The sequence below is a fragment of the Drosophila serrata genome, unplaced genomic scaffold, assembly GCF_035046125.1.
Source record: "Drosophila serrata isolate PLE 108 unplaced genomic scaffold, ASM3504612v1 contig_130, whole genome shotgun sequence".
NCBI classification, from domain to species: Eukaryota; Metazoa; Arthropoda; class Insecta; order Diptera; family Drosophilidae; genus Drosophila; species Drosophila serrata.
Window position 1 is genome coordinate 136,713 of NW_028257028.1, and position 21,789 is coordinate 158,501.

The 21,789-nt window shown below is 39.6% G+C and overlaps 2 protein-coding genes across 4 annotated transcripts in view; both read right to left on the reverse strand.

Moving 5' to 3' along the window:
* The window catches only part of gce (germ cell-expressed bHLH-PAS), a 27,847-nt gene extending 17,319 nt beyond the window's left edge, over positions 1-10,528 (reverse strand). The window contains exons 1-2 of one of the 3 annotated variants that reach the window (XM_086826083.1): positions 10,240-10,528; positions 9,963-10,044 (exon numbers count right to left, since the gene is read on the reverse strand). The gene's annotated coding sequence lies outside the window, so the exon portion shown is untranslated. Of the gene's footprint in view, positions 1-630; positions 1,471-9,962; positions 10,045-10,239 lie in introns of those variants that run through there. The other 2 variants (XM_086826084.1, XM_020956409.2) reach the window with 2 other exon arrangements.
* Positions 644-16,257, reverse strand: LOC110187022 (uncharacterized). The gene is made up of 3 exons (XM_086826085.1): positions 15,426-16,257; positions 13,092-15,351; positions 644-1,470 (listed from the first exon to the last, which is right to left on the reverse strand). Exons 1-2 carry the CDS (start codon positions 16,128-16,130, stop codon positions 13,102-13,104), a joined length of 2,955 nt encoding a protein of 984 aa, XP_086682211.1. The 5' UTR covers positions 16,131-16,257; the 3' UTR covers positions 644-1,470; positions 13,092-13,101.
* Positions 16,258-21,789: the final 5,532 nt, after the last annotated feature.

The window sequence follows — 21,789 nt, forward strand, 5'->3', positions numbered from 1 at the left end:
TTGATGAAAATCAGCTGAAAACTGAAAAAGTTATAAATTTAATTGTATTAATTTCTCGATCGTTCCAATGGGAGCTATATGATATAGTAGTCCGATTTTCATAAAATTTTAGGCAAAATTGTAGAGTATAGTAGAATGGCTATATCTCAAATTTGATCCAATTCTATTGAAAACTGAAAAAGTTAAAAAAAATTTTGTAAAAATTTTCCGATCATTCCTATGGCAGCTATCTGATATAGTCGTCCGATCCGGCCCGTTCCGACATATATACGAGTGAGAGTATATGGAAGGCTAACTACAAAGTTTCATTCAGATAGCTTCAAAACTGAGAGACTAGTTTGCGTAGAAACGGACAGACGGACAGACGGACAGACGGACAGAAGGACAGACGGACAGACGGACAGACGGACATGGCTAGATCGACTCGGCTGTTGATCCTGATCAAGAATATATATACTTTATATAGTCGGAGGTGCCTCCTTCACTGCGTTGCAAACTTCTGACTGAAATTATAATACCCTGCAAGGGTATAAATATTTACGTCTAATGTTGGCAATAACAATAACAGCAATAATAACAATCAAATGAAAGGAGGGAGCAAAAGGCAAAGAAAAAATCAATTTCACTTACATGTTTTGCGCTGTTTCTTGTTTTTCTGCATGAAGCTTTTCGCTAGCGCTCTCTCCTCAGCTGCTCGGCCTCTCTCTCTCGCACTCGCAATCTTTCTCTGCAAGCTTCGGTGCCGTTTGTTTGGTTTGCCTGCTTTCTCCCTTACTCTTGTCTGAGCTGTGCGTCTCGCTCTCTCTGTCTCCTACTGTGGGCGGAGGATGCGGTTTTTGTTTTGTTTTTCTTTTTTTTTTGTTGAATTGGGAAATTATATATTTTGTATTACTTTGTTGTGCTGTTGATATTAGTCTTATGCAGTTTGCATTTAACGTTGTTATCGCTGCGTTTCTTTGTACTTTGCTGTTGTATTTGAGTGTTTGCAGGGAAACAAATTATGAACAAAAAACAACGAAAATCAAACACGAATAACGGGATTCTCAATTGTTCCGCGGTATATTCTTGAATTTAACGCACTTGGTATTTTTCTGGTATCTTAATAGTCCCACTTTCGGTGAAAAGTTCCGGTAGTAGTATTTTTTCAAACATCTTTCCTCCGATTTTCTTCGCACTTTAGTTTTCTTTGTTTATTTTTGGACGGGGTAGGCGGATAATTGATTATATTGTTACATTTTCGTATTCATATTTCTTGTTGATTCATTTTTAATTATATTTTGGTATATATGGTATATATGCTTTTATATTTGTTTCTCAATATCAATCAATATTTGTACAGCTGGAGGTATTTTGTTGTTGTTTCACTTCTGTTTGTTTGTTTGGTTGTTGTTGTTGTTGTTGCTATTGTTGTTCCATTTTTGTTATTCAGCTTCCAGCAAGTGTTCAGTGTTGTTTTGTTTTTGTTTGTTGCTGAAGAAAAGAGGGAAGAAAAACGGGAATAAGAGTCAGAAAAAGAGCTCCAAAATCGTTTTTTGGTTTGTTCTGTTCTTTTTTTTAATAAAGGTAAAGGTTTCATTGTCAATTCAACCAAATGTTAAACATTTTCGAAATAGAATTCTTAATTACTTTTAAATTACTCTTGGCAAGGTTTTATTTGGTTGTCGGTTGGGTTTTTTTTTCGTCTTTGTTCAACACTTTTAATGTATAAACTATCAGTTTTGCAAACTATTTCTTGTTGTCTTAATTAAAATGCAAGAATATGTAGCCTTTCCTAGGCCCTTAAGTATGAATTTAATAAGTTTCAAAGATTTATTCTTCCAAATCTTTTTAAAAACCCGTATAGTTTAAATTTTAATCATATTCTTATATATTTAAAATAATTATTAACAAGTCAAATAAAGTGTATTTAGAATTTCGGTGCAGCCCGCGACTTTATTTTGTACTTTGGTTCGTCTCGTTTTATAGCTCGAATTAAAATTGTAATATTGTTTTTGCTGCTTTCCGTTTGCTTTTTGTTTCCTTTGCTAATTAAATGAATACTTTAATTTATATATTTGAATTTTTATTTCCCACTACGCTAGCCAGTCGTCGATCGGATCTGTGCTGTCACCTGTTGCCTTTGTTGCTCTCTGCAGCTGCTAAATGCTTCTTAAATTCTTTTTGTTTTATACTTTTTGTTATCTCGTTGCCTTTGTGGAAATATACACACAATAAAGTATATAGTATATAGTATAGTATATGTATATAAACCGGTTAAAGCCGACCCAAAATTTAGCACCCAACGGGGTGGAATTTGAGGCCCGGTTCGGGGTTTTCAGCGGGTTCCAAATTAAGGGAATTATTGAACCCGAGTTCAAGTCTTCAATGTCGATCAACCAAGTTTTACTCGATTCTTTTTTGGTTCGAGTTTTATAAAATGGATTTTTAGGGATTTTTATACCTAAGCTATAAATTGTGAAATATATTTTGTAAGTCCTATAACTTTAAGCTTTATTTCCCTATTAATTAAAGAGAGCTAAACTGGGTATGGATTTTCTATTCAATACAAAAAACAATGTTTCTTTATTTTAAATGTCTGTTTAGCTAGTTTCATATTCCCTCGCCTTCATCTACCATTTTCCCTTCACAAAAAAAATTGTGTGTATACAAAATATATAACATATACTATATATATTTATTTGTGCGCATTCAACTCAAGTGTTGCTTGGCAGTCTAAATCAAATATATACATATAAGAAGATAAACTTCTTGGCGACTGTGTTCCCCACTTTTCCCCCGAAATCGGTGAAAGCTCCTCCTCCTAGAAACAGACACAGACACAGACACAGACTTTGTGGTATTTGTATCGAAATTTCCCATGAAGCAAGGACATTAATGCGTAGGAGGGAGTGTGCACACGCACTCTACAGGCCAGGAGGTCCTGCGACTACAGTGAGCATTGCTTTAATTCGTTTGCTTATATATAATATATATAACATATATAATATATAAGTAATTTGTTAAAGATTAAATTTGAAATTTGTTGTGAAATAACATAAATATTATTATGGTTGTTGACCTTCAAGTGGCTAACCTGTTTTCGCACTTAATCTATAATTTAATGAGCAAATCACTTAATTTGGTATATTATATTCTTTGAATATATATCATATATCACTTTAGATTTATTTCGCTTGTAAAAAAGTGAATGTATTAATTTATTTTTTGAATTAATATGCAAATGTTAAAATATATATTATTAAAATAATGAAGTGAGGTTGTAAAAGAATTTATTATATATTATTTAAATGCTTTTATTATTTTTTTAAATATTTTTTTTGCTTCTAAGTTCTTTTTATTGAGTCTCCTCTGTGCTTTTGTTGGTCTTTGTGTTTGTCTCGCTTTTCGGGAACATGGCACCCACTGCGAAAATCTTTGGCAACATTTTTTCGAAGGCCTTTTGTTTGCGCTGTGGTTGACACACACAGGCACAACCAACCACCCCACCACCCAACCACCCAACCACCCATTCTATTTCCCTTTCCCACCAACCCACTTCTAGTTCTGAACCTAAATCTCGCTTTGAATATGGAAATGGATATGGATCTGGATCTCGCCTTGCGAGCCTGGGCCTTGTGGGTCAATCACCCGCCAGCAGGTCGTAATTGCAAAAATGACACAGAGAGAGAGAGAGAGAGAGAGAGAGAGAGAGCAGCAGTGACAAAAAATTAAAATGTAATATAAAGAACCTTTTTCGCCGCTCTTTTTTTTAATTTTATTATTTTTATATATTTTTTGCACCCGCTTTATTTGCATTTCAGACGCGACGATGTAGAAAAAAGCAAAAAATAAATAAAAAAACGAAGGCAAGACCCGAAAAAAAGAAACAAGAATAAATTCAAGTGCTCGAGGGGGCAGAAAAAAAAATGAGAACAGCACAAAAATTGGCGAGCAAAGAGAGCAAAAAGCTAATTGCCAGACAACGAACCCCAAAGGCGGCGAGAGAGAGAGAGGGAGAGATTAAGAGAGAGCAGGCAAGAGAGCAGCACATCGCGCGGTAACAAAATAAATAAATTATATAATTTGCTTTGACGTTTGACGTACCACCCCCCCTCTCCCTCAACTCCCCTTGCTGCTTCCCACTTCCAGAACTTGCGGTTTGTTTACATTTGCAATAGTTGAAGTTACATCGAACGGGACGCGCGCTCTCTCTCTCTCTCTCGCCTCGGGTTAGATTAGGCTTGAACTGCGGGGCGTATACGCAATATTACGTATACGTATGCGCCGGCGATGTACAGCGATCATTTATAAATAGAGTAACAAAACAAAAACGCAGCCTAGGAATGCCAGCTAATAGATCATTAAAAAATGATCATTTTGCCGCAAAACAAAATACAAATAAATAAATGGGAAGAGGTTGGAAAATTGTAAATGAAACCTGTTGCGGTTCCACATGATTAAGCTGGCCATTGTAATCATTGCATTCCATTCGTAATCTGAACTCTCGAACTGCTGTCTTTTTAAATCATTAAAATGTATATATTTTGAAGTCTGTTTCTATGTTTCTTCTTTCTCATTTTCGTTGAATTTAACCTGACACCTGTTCTGGGGTATGCAGTTACACAAAAGAAAAGGATCAAAGGGATAAGTGAAACCACCAAACATGTGCAAACATGTTCATGTAGCGGAAGAAAATAGATGTATTAAGAAGATATTCAATTTACAATAATAACCAAAAATTAAACATTAAAAAACTCATAGCTAAGGAAAAAATGCATTAATTTGAATGCGGTAAGCTGTCCTATGCTTGTTTTTATTAAATTTTTAAATCTGCATACTCAATTTACAATTTTAAGAAATTCCAATTTTTATCAATTTTTCATAGTTCAATTTTCATAATTTTAACCCTTAAAAAAGGTGAAATTTTTGAAAAAATTAAATCCTTGTTAGAGATAGCTAAATCGATGCAGCTTTTCATGCTGATCAAGAATATATATGGTTTATAGGGTCGGAAATGATTCCTTCCACATTTTTGAAGCTTCTGAATGAAAGTATAATACCATTTTTTGACTCGATTTTATCTATATTTTTATATGGCAATTTTATCTACAAATTAAATCTTAAAAAACTCATAACTAAGCCAAAAATTCATTAATTTCAATACGGTAAGCTTTCCTATGCTAGTTTTTATTAGACCAATAAATCTGCATACTCAATTTACAATTTTAAGAAATTCCAATTTTTATCAATTTTTTAAAATTCAATTATCCTAATTTTAACCCTTAAAAAGGTGAAATTTTTGAAAAAATTAAATCCTTGTCAGAGATAGCTAAACCGATGCAGCTTTTCTTGCTGATTAAGAATATATATGGTTTATAGGGTCGGAAATGATTCCTTCACTGCGTTTTAAGCTTTTGACTAAAATTATAATACCCTGCAGGGGTATAAAAATATATACAGAAATACAAGAAAATACATCTAAAAGGAAAATCAAAGACCAAATAAATATAAAAACAAAAGGCAAAAACCAACCAACAAATAAACAAACAGCAAAAATCACACACACACACACACACACACACACACACACACACACACAACCTTTCTTTTCTTCTCGCCGCTAACTGCTGAGTCTGTCTCAGTCGCCGCCTCAGCTGCTGCCTCTGCCGCCTCGACCTGGCCTAATGCCGACTGGCGACTGCGACGCGAACAGCGAACAGCGACGCAGACGTCGGCATCGACATCGACATCAGGTGGTGGCTGGCAAAAAAGTTGTCGCAAAAACCAAAAATAGCTGAGCTGAGCTGAGAGAAAGAAAGAACGAGAGTAAAACACACAGAAAGATAGAGCGAGAGAGAGAGAGAGGAGTAAAGAAGAAATGGGGGAAGTCGAGTGGAGAGAAGAGAGCAGAGAGTTAAGCAGCAAAGGGGAGGAGGGGGGAGGGAGGGAAGAACGTGGTCGATGGAGCACGTTCTACAAAGATTTCCGAGTGCATTTTGCATAACATTCCATAACATAAGTAATACCTATAATAATCATAACAAAACAGAAAAAATATATATATTCAAGGTGGAGAGTAATAAAATAATTTGTTAAATTTGGAAACATTCTCTTAATAATGATTTCATTAGACCTAATAATTGTATAATTTATAAATTAATATTAGTTTTAAACTTGTATTCCATCTATTTAATTAGTTAAATAATAATGATTAAACCACAAGTATAGGATTTATAAATAATTAATTTCCCACGAGAAGAATAATGAAACTGAAAAAAGCGCATAAATTTCGAGCAAAATACTAACTACTAAATACTAAAAACATGCTCAAGTAAATAATAAACAGTATAAATACTAACTTCTAGTATATACCACTTTGTAATGGAAGCCAAAGCCAAGTGTTTAGTATTTCCCTTGCGACAACGGGGCGTATGCGTGATGTGCGAAGATTGCGCATACGCCATGTGAACCGCAGAGACCAGAGTGTCGCTCCGATCTAAACGGAATTGATTTAATTAGCATGGCAGCCTAAAATGGCGTCAAGCTATCTCAGGCCGTGTGTGAGCCACAAAGCCCAAACTTAAACCGAAACCCATACCCCCGGCCATGCGATCTCCAATCAGGCATGCTAAATTCGCCTCCAATTAAGATTCGATTTATCGATAAACTGGTGTTTTGGCAGGCCACATTTTTTGGCGGATCGTTGGATCGATTTGATTGCCCTTAATTTATGGCCCGATCGCTTTGCATGCCGCCAGCGAGGCAGCAGCTCACAAAGCCGTTTCCTGTTTACAACAATTATTTTTGCTCGAGTTCCAACACAACACTCTCTCCGTTATTGTTAACGATATTAAAACAGCACTTTTATGGCATCAATTTTTGGGCTATTTATTTCTCAATTTTTAATTGAGAAATGAGCGAAAGAGGGGGAGAAGAAGATGGATTTTTACGACGTGACCTAGCAACAATTGGTTTGTTTTGGGTTTTAATTATTTAAAAATTAGAGGGACCAAATACCGAATTGTTTTATTATGACAACTGTAGATCAATATTATATTTTGTATACAACGAGAAAGGAAATTAATTTCGCGAAATGGAAGCTAGTTTCTATTAGTTTAATAAATCGGTGTACTCTGTTTAAAGTTTGTAATATAAAATTTAAAAAACGCATAACTAAGCCAAAAATGCATTAATTTTAACTCGGTAAGCTTTCCTATGCTTGTTTTTACTAATTTAATAAATTTGAATACTCATTGTAAAGTTTTAGAAAAATTCAAATTTGTATCAAATTTTCAATATTCAATTTTCACAATTTTAACCCTTATAAATTTATGAAAATTTTGAAAAAATTAAAATTTTGTCGGAGATAGCTAAATCGATTCAGCTTTTCATGCTGATCATGAATATATATGGTTTATAGGGTCGGAAATGACTCCTTCCACATTTTTTAAGCTTCTGAATGAAAGTATAATACCATTTTTTGCCTGGATCTTATCTATATTTTTATATGACTATTTCATCGACAAATTAAAGTTTTAAAAAATCATAACTAAGCCAAAAATGCATTAATTCTAAATCGGAGAGCAGTTCTCTGCTAGTTTTAATTAGGTTAAAAAATCTGCATACTCAATTTAGAATTTTAAGAAATTCAAATTTTTCTCAATTTTTCAATATTAAATTTTCCAAATTTTAGCCCTTAAAAAATTGTGAAAATTTGTAAAAAAATAAATCTTTATCGAAGATAGCTAAATCGATTCAGCTTTTTTTGCTGATCAAGAATATTCATGATTTATGGGGTCGGAAATGATTCCTTCACACCGTTGAAACCTCTTGACCAAAATATAATGTAAATTATTTAATGCAATTTGCAATTTTTATTTCTCTTTCACTTTTGCAAGCAAACTTTCCCCTCATCCAAAATTATAAATAATTGTTAGAAAATCAAGCATAACAAAATCGGAGAGGGTTAAATGTGCACATTTAAATATGAGTTGCTATATATACAGAGACATTTATGTTATATACATTTTTTTGGCATCAGTTTTCAGTTTTCCAGTTCAGTCAGCGATTTGCAATCTGTTTTTTATTCCGTTTATTGTTGTCTAGGCTGGCTTATCAATTTGCCGCTTTCGGTACAAGTTCGGCTTTCCTTTTTTCCGCAGCTTTCGGGCTCCCCGCCCCCTCCTGGCCCCCACCGGAACCCCTTCGCCATGACAGAGCTTTCGGCTCTCTCTTTCTATGTCTGCCGCTCGCTCGCTCGCTCGGAGCGTTGAGCGTTGAGCGCAAAACGCTCTCAGACGCGACGTCAGCAAAAATTTCATGAGAAGGCGACAAGAACAACAAATTATAAAAAATATATACACAAACACACACACACTCACACACAGGCTCAAATAATATATGTATATAAGCGGGCCAAATAAAAATATGAAACATTAAACAAAAAAAAGGCCAGCAGAATATACGTATGTACACATTTTTCTTATTTCTATTCATTACACAAAAAAATAAAGAATATTAAACTCACACACTCTGGCAAGCGATTATTAAATTATTATTATACTATGTATATAATAAATATATAATGCCGTGCACAAGTGTGTGAACACAATTAACACAACATTCGAAACATTCTGCGACGACGCAATTGAAATGCCAACATCAACATCATCGCTTAGGCTTTGGCAACAATCTTTTCGTTTTGTTTCTAGTTTCTTGTTTTTTGTGTGACGCCGAAATTAATTATCAAACACAAAACAAAACAACAAAAACAACTACACACGCACACACAAATGATCAAAGTAACAAGTCCAACACACACAAGCAGCGAAAATAATAATAATAAGACAAAAAAACAACGAAAAATCATCGGCAACAGCAAAGAAAACCTTGAGAGCAGCACAAACGAAAAATATAAAAAAAAAAATAACAACAAAATAACACTACCGAAAACATAATAAAACCGAAAAATTGGAAAGAAAAGCAACAACAAAAAAAAAACCAAATACGCTTTTTTTTATTGATTCGGAACTCGGAACTGGTAGGTAAATCATTGAAAGTTTGTTGCCAAAAAATATGTCTAATGCTGGCTATTTATATTTACTTTTATTATTATTATCATGCCCATCCAAAGATCATTTATTGAGATGCTGGACTGTGCTATATGAACCCCATCGGGTTCAAGGGTGAACGTGGATCTGGACATGACATTTGCACCTGATCTTCAGCTTAACTCCACTTCATTTAAGGATTTTAAGGATTTTTTGGAAATGAAATAAATGCGTTAGAGATACGCCAAGTCAACCCCATAAACCCTTAAATTTGGTTAACAGAAGATCCATTTATAATAGGAAATTTCAATTTAATATGATATCTATTTCCCTATTTATTTTTTATTAGGTATTTCAAAGTCGATAGATTCAACGCTCACGTTCTTGCTTGAATTTTTCGCTGTTTTTGTTGGTGTTTCATTCGCTTTCTGATACAAAACACAAAATAAAAAATTAAATAAACCGAAAAAAGAAACTGGAAATTCATTAATATGTTAATTTTTTTTTTTGTCTTGCCTCATTGATTGTGTCGGTGTGTGATGTTTATGGTGTGTGTGTGTGGTGTGTGCGAATATATAGTGTTAATGTTGGCTAAGCAGATTTTCGGGGGATGTCAAGCGGTCGCAGTGGGAATTTTGTGAATCGAATACTTTTCCTAAGCCAACAGAGGCAGGTTCTCATGTTTCGATCACGCTGCACGAATTAATCGAGAGGGAATCAAATGAGAAATACAAATCCAAAGATACATATAGAGAAATGCGCGCGCGCGCGCAGCTGATATTCAATTCACCAAGAGACTACACCAACACAGCTCTAAAAATTACTCCAAAGTTACACCAACACAACTCCAACATACACCAACGCATCGATATACTCGATTTTAGACTTTTGTGGCTAATATTTTTTGAAGCCATTAAGGTCAACGTAATCTACCTTCTTTTGTAATATTTCTCCGCCGCTTCTTGTTGTTGTTGTTCTTTTTGTTGGTTTTGTTATTCCACGATTACCACAAACACTAGCACACACGAGAAAAAAAAAGAAAATGAAAGAAAACCGCTGTATTATTATTGAAGCAACTCGAGTTTGTTTGTTGCTTGTTTCCTATTTCGCTTTTCGCTCCTTTATTCCGTGTTTTTTCTGTATTTTTTTATGAGGCTTGGGGGGCACTGTTTGATATTCCAATTTCATTGGTTAGCGCGGCGCCATTTACGTTTCTCGAGCGTGTTCTTTGCATTTCAGCAGCGGCGACAACGACGGCGATGAAGGCAGGCCAGCAGTTACTGCTCCCGCCTCTGATCTTTCACTCACACAAATTAAATACAAAAAACAAACAAACAAAAAAAAATGTACATGTATAATAACAATAATAATGATTATAATAAATAAATATATAAAAAGCGAAACGCCGAGAAGTTGCGACGGCAATGCTAGCAGCGAGCGAACCAAGCGGACGGGGCCAAGCGAACGTCGCGACGCGTCCGTCCGAACCGCTACAGAAACAAAAATTAATTACATATATTGAAATCACAAACTAAACTAATCAGCCAGGCCGACCGACCGCCGGAGAGCGGATTGCGGAGAGTGGAGAACAACGCTCCCGAGCGCAAAAGCTCGGCCGAGCGGAAAAGCTTGCTCGCTGCGAGCGGAGCAGCAGCGCTGAGCGGAGATAGAGCGACAGCAACAACCTGCGTTGGAAAGCTGGCGAGACCTTGACTAAGGTTTCCGGCCGGGAAACCCTCAATGCGGCGAGTTCACGCTCACCATTTAGCCAGCAGCAGCTACCAAGCTGCACTATGCAAAAATATTCACATATTTATTCGATATTTGTATATTGTATCTTTTGCAGAATTCTAAATACTTGAATTTGTATTTTCGATGGGGAATTTTTGAATCCGTTGAATTTGCGCAGAAAAGTAGGCCACACAAAATTGCTATGCTTAAAATGGCACCAGTTAAAAGTCATTTTAAACATGGCTATTTTGTGTGGCCTACTTTTCTGCGCATTTTCAAGACCTTAGAATTTCATAGACATTAGAATTAATTAAATTATAGCTAGTTTTGCTTTATTTAAATTAATAAACAAATGAGCAAGTTAAGATATTAACAAAGACTAAACTAAAAAATTTAATTAATTAAGACCAGAGAGGAAACTAACTTTGGGAAGCCAAAGTTTACATAACCTTGCAGTTTGCAATTAAATTATGGAATCGAATTCGCATTTTAAATACGATGTTTATTCATATTTTTATACGACAACTTTTTCAACCAAATTTCTAAGCTGAATATTTTAAATATTGAATTACTGCTTACGAACTTGCAAGATATATTACTCGATTTGCTAATTTTATCTTGCAGTGCACTTGTAGCAATGAGAGACAGCGACTTGGCTCTCTCTCTCTCTCTCCTCTCTCTGTCTCTCTATCTCTGGGAGCTTTTTCTTGGAGGCGGAGGCGGAGGCGCGACAGTTTGTCGCTACTTGGTCTATGAACTTGACGCTGGCGTCTTACACAATGCTGCCTCTGCCTCTGCCTCTGTTTGCGTCGCTGCTTCGGTCTTCTCAACGGTTTCTTTCTCTTCTCTCCAACGAAACACGAAACACGAAACACAACACACAAACACACACACACCACATACACACACTTAACTCTTAAACAATATAAAAAAAAACAAGCACTTTATCTTTTAGAGTTCGAAACTAACCTAGGAACTTAGGAAAGTTAGGAACTGCAGCGTGAAAACTAAGACTCGACTCTTGAGCGGAGGCGCCACTTGGCCAACTGGCCAACCAACCGCTTCCACTACCAATTCCACACAGAGCCACTGGAGCAACGGCCGATGAGCGGAGCGAGGACGCGTCGTGGAACTTGGACAGATGCCGACCGACTGCGCTGCGGATGAGGCCCGGTCCAAAGCCCAGTCAGTCGTCAGTGTCAGTGGGTCCTGTGCTCAGTGCTCCGAGCCAGGACAGCAAACGGCAGCAGCAGCCAGGACGACGCACTCAGACAGCTTTTGGCCACTCGAAGAGAAGCTTTTCCACTTTGCTCATTTCCCTGCCAAAGAAAGCAACAGTGGGGCACGGGCACGGGCGCAATTGTGGGGCAGACAGGGCGCATACGCGATATTCGAGTTGAGCGATAACTTGGCCACAATTGCGGTCACAACAAATATCTGGGCCATCATCCCCTGAGCCTACAAATCAAATCGTTTTTGGCCCAAACAGGTGGCAAACGGGGCGAATACGTAATATTCAATATGTGCACCAACGATATTAGTTTGATGTGTTATGATTAAATTAAAAGCAAACCTATTCTCCTTTTTCTTATATCTATATCTTAAAAATTTGTTATATTTCATAATTGAGTAAATATAAAAATGTTTAGCATGTAAATACATAAGAACAAGGAAGCTAACTTCGGCAATCCGAATTTAAAATACAAAAAAAACCTATATATTATTAAATTACTTTGATTTTAATATATTAAAATAACCAGAAACTTTTCTTTTTTTTCTAAAAGTAAATAGAAATATTATCTTAATTTCCTGAATAAAACAATTAAAGATAAGTGTGAGTGTGATAATCTTACTAAAAATTATGCTGTTATCTAAAGTTTATATTTTTTTATATAATATGTAATAAAGGTCCAAGCATAATAAGTTGATAAGAGGCAGATAACACATTTGGCACTACAATTTCCACCATAGGTGTACCCTGGCACGCTGTGCTCTCAGGCTCTTTCTTTTTCTTTCTTTTTTCTGTAGGTTTATGGGGTTTCTTTGGTTATCTCGCGATAAGGCAATCAAAATAATAAACACAACACAAAAGGACAAGGAGAAGGAGGAGGAGAAGACGGCTGAGTCGGACAAACTAATCTCAAACATTCGATATGCGACATTCGGAGTGATTTTATTGTTTAGCATAATCGAATGTTTGGCAAATATATAAATTTAATTCGGCTTAATTATCAGGGAATTACTTTGATTTTTTGAATCATTTTTAAAGAATTTCAAAACTCAAATGAAGTATGTTTCCTATAGGAATTAAAAATAAAAGAAAACACTCACCCTTCTCCTTCTATCCCCGCAATATATTCAATTCCTCGGGCAAAGCATAGATGCGCAGCTGCTTCTCGGTCATCACGTCCTGCAGATGGGACAGTTCCGGCGGCACATAGATGGCCCCATCCATATACAATGCCTTGTCCCAGGGACACTCGTCCAGAGCGGATATCAGACAGTCCTTGCTCCGCTCGAAGCTGGTCTTGGTGTCGGAGAGGCAACGCAGGTAGGTGCGCCAGTAGAGCGAGTTGCGTCGCAGGATCTGATAATGGTTCGCCTCCAGCTCGGAGCGGTTGGTGTTGCGCGGCAGGAAGGTCTCGAACATGTTGAGCACGCGATTCCGCACGACGGACTCCACCTGGCTGCGCGTGTGCGGATCGCTCTCCTGCTGGTCGAAGCTGGAAGACTGCTGTAGGGTCTGGGCAAAGCGACAGCGAGCGGCAATGACCAAATGGAGCAGCGACAGGATGCCGGCCTGGGTGCGTATGAAGCGAGCGCGCAGCTTGTGCCACGGTATCGTACTGAAGGTGGTCCACAGCTGAAGGAAGACCAGGTTGCGCGGGTATTCATGGAGTCCCAGCTCCACTAGCTCCACAAGATTCATTTTCTTGATTGTCGGCGCTTCAGACAAACGGGGAACTTGCTCCGTCCGAGATTTCTGTGGCACAGGCAGCTGCCTTAGCACAAGCTGCAGTTCCAGGACTTGCTCACGTACGAACCGTGTGTGTTCGTTGATCTTCGCCATAGAGGGTTTCAGCTGGTCTCTCAGTAGCCCAGCGAGCAGGATTTCAATTTCATCGGGGCGATCCGTTAGGCTCAAGAGCAGACAGCGAGCTCGCAGGACGGTGACCAGCTTGTTCGGCATAAAGTAATCCTCCAGGCGCATCTCCGCTGGCTTGTTGTCCAAGGCACATATCTTCATTAGTAGCTTCTGCTTCATGGTACTCTCATCCGTGTAAATTGTCCTCTTTCTGACAAGATCCACGCAGATGCTGTGGAGCAGCGGCAGCGCCTGGTCGTGGCGATTCCGCGAGATCAACATTTCGGCAAAAATCAAATAGGCATGCACGACATCCGGAGAGGAGGGGGAATCATCATCATTTTTCTCCTCCTGCTTGGCAATAATGGATTGAAATATGCTAAACGCCCGACTCGGGTCATCGTCGCGCTCCACGATCTCGAATTCGCACATGGCCAGCTCAGTGTAGAATCGGGTGACCTCACGATTCTTCTCCTGGCGCAGCAGGTTACGTATGCGAGTACGGCTTTCTTTGACGTACTCATCGGTTAACTTGCCCGTCAGCTTGTGGAGCACCAGCAGAAGTCGTTGGAAGCGCAGCCAAAGGAGCACAAAGAGCCGACGCTTCCTCTCCTCGGTATGGAAGGCCTCGCTGCATTTCAGGAGGAGGCTACTTATGGTGGCCGCATACAGATCACTGCCAATGCAGTGCGGCATGAAGCTGGGCGTGACGCACATCTCCCGGGCCAGGTCCAGCATGGCGGTGGTGAAGTCGTCGGCGTCAGTACGGTGCAAGGCATACGAGATCCGATCCGCCAAGCTGGCGAGAAGCATCTCAATGGCCTCAGAGTCCCCGAGTTGGTCGATGCGCGAGTTCAGCTTCTCTGCCAGGCAGTCGGTGCGCACGAGGGGCATCTTGGTTAGCTGCACCACCAAGAGGAGCAACTGCAGCCGATTCGCGGGTGTCTTCAGCGGGTATATGTAGTGGCAGACATCGTCGGTGGAGATGCAACGCTGCGGATCCAATCCCCCTTCCACGTCATCCTCCAACGAACGACTCAGCTGCGGATATGGCAAGAAGTTATACGCCTGACGCAGTCGCTCCACACGCGTCCAAATCTCCGGCATCGGCATGCCCGACTGCAGCACCAGCTCCTCGAACTCGATCAGCGGACGCTCATCGTCGGCCCGCGCCTCCAAACAGTCCACCGCCAGACCGGGAAAGTTCAGCTCCAAGGCCAGGCGGAGCAACGCGAAGACATGATTGTAATTCGCCGATTGCCGCAGGAAGAGTACGCAGTTGTGGAACAGATTTAGCATTATCTTGTCCGTGTCGACGGTGTCTAGCAGCCGGCTCGAGGTGTCTGTATGTCCAAGATGCATGCGCCGCATGCTGTTCTCGTAAATGCGCAGCACATCCGGCACATTGCAGCGCGCCATGGTGCCTTGGGTGGCCATGATCAGGCTGCTCCACAACGTGTACACAAAGGGGCTCCGCTGCAGCATGGTTTCCAGGCGAACGGCCACCTGGTATGGGATGGACGAGAATGGCATAGATTACAGATCAGATACAAATTAGCTTAGATTGAAAGAGATCTAACCTCACTGGGCGGATAAGTGGCGTTCATCGTTTCCGTGTACAGACGGAGCAGCTCCTCGTTGCAGGGATGGTGACCCAATGCCATTTCCAGGCTGTGCAACTGATGCTCGGACACTGCCAGACGATTGGCCCTGTCCAAATTGAGCCCAAGCAGGCGATGCAACTCGAGCCAGTGCTCCAGACGCTGCGGCTCTTGCTGGGCAAGCATCTTGATCTTCCTGAGTTGGGCCTGCAGCTTGGACAACTCCTCCGGCGAGAGGGTGCCCTTCGCCGCCGCACGAATCGTGAAGCGTGTGAGCTTGGGGGGACGCCAGCGCGGCGCGTGTTTGACTTCCTGGGGACGACGCAACCGGCACTTGTAGCGCGGGCGGTTGGGTTCGGCCAGAGTGTCCAACGTTCGCAGGCTTTCGTTGCTTTGCTTGTCCACGTAGAAGCCATCGGTTGCGGCATCAAATTCCAGGAGTTTTTGCGGCACAGCCTTCTTTGCTGGCGGTGGAGCCTCTTCTTCGCCAGAAGAAGAAGACGAGGAGGAGGACTCATCACTGATGTGGGACTGTTGTGCGACTTTCTTTCCAATGTTTGCACTTTCCTTTTCATAACTCTTATTTGCCTTCCAGTCGGCGCTCGTTCCGGATTTCTCTGTTTCTTCCTGTCTAGCCGTGACTTTGGGCGGCTTTCCACCGCCATAGGCAGGAAACAGAGACATTGCACAATTACCTACCGTTTAATTAAGATTTGCACAACTTTAGCGTAGATTTTTATGAATGTTTTTTCGTTTTTGACAAAGCAAAAACACCAGAACCGGCAAAATATGACAAGTCAGTGTGGCCAGCTCGCGGAAGCACGTAAAATACCACAAATCACAGGTTACACAAAAATAATGAAGGAACAATATTTTTATAATTAATTAATTAAAACTTACAAAATATATACAAATTTAGCATTTTTACTGGACCTTAGCCACTTTTCTCTTATTTCGTTTATTGGGAAGAACTTTGCTGTTTTAGTGATATAATTTTCACAAAACAAAGCAGACACTTTTCCACCTTTAAGCCAGTTTCTCCACCTTTCCACCTTTTGGAGAGTTCCAGCTGAGTTGCAAACCATCGAAAAATATTTTAAATCTTCGAGTGTTTTCAACACTTTCTGTGGGTTTTCCGCCAAAGGAAAACGGAAACACGAACCGAATACGAAGTTTTACGAAATTGAGGCACCCAAAACACTCGATATACATGCAAACACAGGCACACACACACACACACATGGTGCATGTGCATAGGACGAATGTAAAATGCGTTGTGTTTACCATGCTTTCGAGTTGACCCATTAAAATCGAATTATAAACGTTATTTTGTGGAGGATCGTTATGAAAATCGCTGCAACTAGGTAGAATAAAAGGAGAGTCGCGAAAAGCATCCGCTGGCCGATGGATTTCCCCCACTGGCATTGCCTAATGACCCCTTACAGTGACGGTCGGTTGGGTAATGCGAAAAGGCTGCCGTTTTTGGCTGGAAAATGTCAGTTCTTTTGTCAAACTGCCCGCTTGTGGCTATTCCAATATGATTTCGGGATATTATGGACATTTCGAACAATACGGGCTCGGTTTGGCGGCCATTCATTATGTCATGTCCCTTCCTGTCATCGAGAGCGCGCGACATGTAAACTTCCTCTTTTTGGCTACGAAAAATTATGCGAATTTGTTGAGGGTCTGGAAAACTGCAGGAAAAACAGCAGCTAAATCAGCTAAAGGTTTCCAGAAACTCGTCTTTATTACATTTTCTAACTTTACTTGTATGACTTTACTCATTTTACTGTTTAGAAAGATATGTGTATAAGTTATTTCTCTTGAAGAATACTTGGAAATATTGTTACAGTTGTTGGAAAATAAATGAATTATGTTATTAAATATAAATAATATGTATATGTTTGCATTTCTTCATTTATACTTTTAATAAGAACATTAAAAAAGGTAATAAGGTTTAAATTGAATAAATATATTTATTACTAGCTGTACCCTGCCACGTTTCTCTGTGGCATATTGTGGTTAAGAGGGCACTTCTGAATACATCAATGTTCCGGCAAAATCATCTTCCTGGCATAAGGTGAAGAAGGCAGTCAGAGTTGTCGCTGGCGGATTCAGGACTCTTTCTTGCACATTTCTTTCTGTGAAATAGATACGTTGACCATTCTCCAAATCGACTGCCAAGTGAACTAAAGCTGGATAGCGTTCATGAATGGGGAACGAACAAATTCTCCATGCAACCTCGTTGCTGCTTTTGTATCTTCCAGCCTAGTATTGAGATATTTCATCGACAACTCGTACTGCATTGCTGTCCCCATTTTCTGCCTGAACACCAAAAACTGCCATATCGCTGCCTTTATTCACGTACTTGCAGATATATTTAATCGATTTCACGGAATTGCAATATTCTACGTTGATGTGCGCTTTGTATGATTTTGACAATAGTGTTGAGTATGGAACCACCCAACGATTGTCTACCTCAATATCACCAATTCTCATGTTTAAAGTTGCCGAAGTCCCTCCATCTTCAGTTGACCGTCTCCTATACATAGGATATCCATCGTCCCCTGTTACGGTGTTGGCTGTAAATGCTCGAGGATATCGCTTGGAACACTTCCCGTCTACCATGCATGGTGAACTTCGGTTGAGGGTACCACATGGGCCATTGATCATGTTCTTGATGACAACTGCATGCAAATCTGTATCAACCTCTGCCCGTGGAATCTCAGCGCATATCACATTGTCAATTTCGTCTGGAGTAATTTTATCATACAGCCAAATCAGTATGTGCGCATGCGGCAATCCTCTCTTCTGCCATTCTACTGAATACATCCAGCACCGCACAGATCCAAAAACTCCATGTTTCACAATGAAATCCATCAGTGACTTGAGCTTTTGTCTGAAAACACGGGCTGTGATGTCATGCCTATCCCTATACGATTGTCCAGGAAATAACAGCTGAACTATCTCGTCCCAAGCTGGATTGCATGTGAAGGTGATAAATAAGTCTGGACGGCCGTAGCAACGAACATATGCCTGGGCATCTTGAGCATATTCATGCATGTGGCTCGGACTACCTATGTATGAGGATGGCAAAATCGTGAGCTTTCCAACGTTGGTTGTATTACGATCATTCATCACAGCATCCCTCAAATGGATATATTCCTCGGACCGAAGTTTGTTCTGATTCAATCGGAGGAACAGCAAACGTTGTTTCAATTTTTGCATACATATCGACAATGTACTGATGAAACATCTGACGACATTTCAATATATGATTGCAATCGGTCCTCCGAACCATTAACCTGTATGAGTAAAAGTTCATCGCGCAGCCGCGTCTCTCGGATGGAGGCCCGTTCTTCGTCAGTCATATTCGTAATCTTACGTCTTTTTGCTTCTGTATTGCGAATACGACGACCCAATCTCGACTTCTTTGGTGGCATGACTTCGTTTCTTACTGAACCTGAACAAAAAATAAAATTTGTATCTCCAATTTCTTCTTTCAATATGTTTTGAATGTTTGACAGGAAATGCTTTGATTTGCTTGTAGAGGGCGCAGTAGTAGGGGCACGGGGAAACGCTAAAAAATAGATATATTCGCAACCGCAGATAAGCTATCAACATCAAAAGTAGTCAATAACCGAGCTGGAACCTCAACGCATCTTCTCTAAAAATTTGGGCATAAACGGTTGAGAACTTTTCAAGTTTCTTCTTTCAATATGTTTTGAATGTTTGACAGGAAATGCTTTGATTCAGCTGGCTGCCTGTAGATGGCGCAGCAGTAGGGGCACTTGGAAACGCTAAAAAAATAGATATATTCGCCACCGCAGATAAGCTATCAACATCAAAAGTAGTCAATAACCGAGCTGGAACCTCAACGCATGTTGTGTAAAAATTTGGGCTTAAACGGTTCAGAACTTTTCGAGTCTATGAAGGATGTAGACACGAACAGAGCATTTTTATATATATAGATTATGTATTAGTATTATTTTTTAGGTGTTTCCTTTTACAACTTTATCTGCTTTTTACAATTTTGTCATAGGAAATACCTTAAATTAATATGATTTATATATTTTTCGATTTTTTCATTCACATATCTATTACAAATGGTCCAAATTTTCATAGAAAATACCCATAAAGACCACTTAAATTAATATGTTTTATATATTCTTCAATTTTTTCAATCACATATTCCTGTCTTCTTAATGCAAAATCCCATTATCTTTGTTTGAAAAGATTATGCCTTATATGTACTTATATAGCTTATAGTTATATAGCGAATATGTTGCCAGGAAACATATATATCTGGGAATAATGCTTAATGTCAATCGATTTGCAACTTAAGCTTTATGCACATTGTGATAGCGTTTTCTGGGGAGGCATCGACGCGCTGCTGTCTCGCCGTGATTTCAGCTAGACTTTTACCGCTTTTCCACGGGAGTTTCCTTTCCCCATTCTCCATTCCCCATCTTCTTGCCTTACTTATTTTTTGCACACTTCATTTTTTCCCTCTTACCTTTTTTTAGCATCTGAAAGACGCTGTAAAATGCGCTCGTTTACACCTCAAGTGGCAATCATTTGCCATCGCCCCCAGTGACGTTATCGTGGGAGTTTCCTTAGCATTTTCCCGACCCACCCTCCAGACTCTGCCTCTGCCTCTGCCTCTGAGAGCCCCGCACCGCATTTTCCCTGCCGCTAATCACCAGCTGTGAGAATGTCCTGAGAAAAGGAGAGAGAGAGAGAGAGAGCGCGGGCGAGAGAGAAGGCGAGAAGCGTTGACTGCTGCTGTTGTTGATGATGATGAAGTGCCAGCAATGTGACAGTTACAGGATGAGACAGAGACGGAGACAGAGACAGAGACAGAGACAGAGAAAGAGACAGCAGAATGAGAAGGGAGAAGCACATGTGAAATAGCAGGATACGGGAAAATAGGAGTTTTCTTTTCTTATTCCAAAAGCTAAGACAAGTTTGGCAAGGAATATTGATACAGAGGTTATTTTTAAGGTTTTTAAATTTCTTTTCCTAGGTTTTTTACTCCCTAATTTAAAGAAAATACTTGAGTAAGAACTTAAGAAAATACATATTACAAAAGTAAATGCAAAGCTCTTGGTAATGTCCTTATAAAATTGCTTTGATGTTGCTAGTTTTCAAAAAGTTCTCTTCATATCTGTAACTATTTGTAAGGTGCCTAATCCTATTTTTTTGAGCACGACTGTACACTCACTTACTCCACATTTGTAATAATGGGAAAACAACAAGAACAACAATGGCTGTATGACAATGACAAGGCAAATAGCGAGAAAAACTTCACAAATGTCAGCTGGCGGTTGTCTTCTAATAATTTTCCACCCTCACTTGGAAAATTGAACTGTAATTACACTTGAGGCCATCGCAAAGGGAGGGAAAGCGTAGAATAAAATTAAAAAAACTGGCATTTAAATGAAAACAAATCAGTGTCAGAGCGAGAGAGAGATAGAGAGAGAGAGAGGGAGAAAGGAAGTCTGGACTTTAAAAAGAGCCAGACCAAAGTTGCCAACGGCAACATATACTTGTATATTTTATATATTTCATGTCTGGGATATATTACACTGTGGAGTATGCTTAAGATATAAATAATTATAATATACTAATAATAAATATAATAAATTATATATATATTCTAGAGAAAAACAAAGATTTTTAGATTGAAAAACTTTGAAATATATATCCCTTAAGATATATTGGCATATATTTCTGCCTGTGCATGGGCTGTGTATATATCGCTTTATATTTACAGCTACTAAACTGTAATCGGGGCCACACACCGGAAGTTGAAATGACTTGAAAATTTATTGCATTTGCAGGAGCACAGCGTCGACAATGTTGGTGTTGCTGCTGCTGTTGCTGTTGCTGCTGCTGCTGCTGCTGCTGCTGCTGCTGTTGCTGTTGCTGCTGCTGCTGCTGCTGCTGATGTTGCTGCTGCTGTGCATTCAGCAGGCAAACGCTTGGCTGACTTTGGTGTTGCCATCGCCATCGCCATCGCATCGGCATCGCCATCGTCAACGAAACGGAAGTGGCGCGGCAGTCAATTGGGAAGACAGGCCAGGACATGGCCGGAGGCACACAGCCAGCAGGAGGCAGAGGGGGTAACGACTGGGGTTTCCAGAGCCGGCGATTGCAAAATTGAATAAGCCCACAGAACCCGATCCCTCGAGCTGAAACTGAAGCGCAACGGAGCAAAGCAGCCGGAACACGAACTCCACCCAACTCCATCACTGTTCAAAATATTGTGTTATTACAGAAATTTCAGAAAAGAAACAATGATTCAAATTATTTCAACTTCAATTTGAGTCGAATATAATAT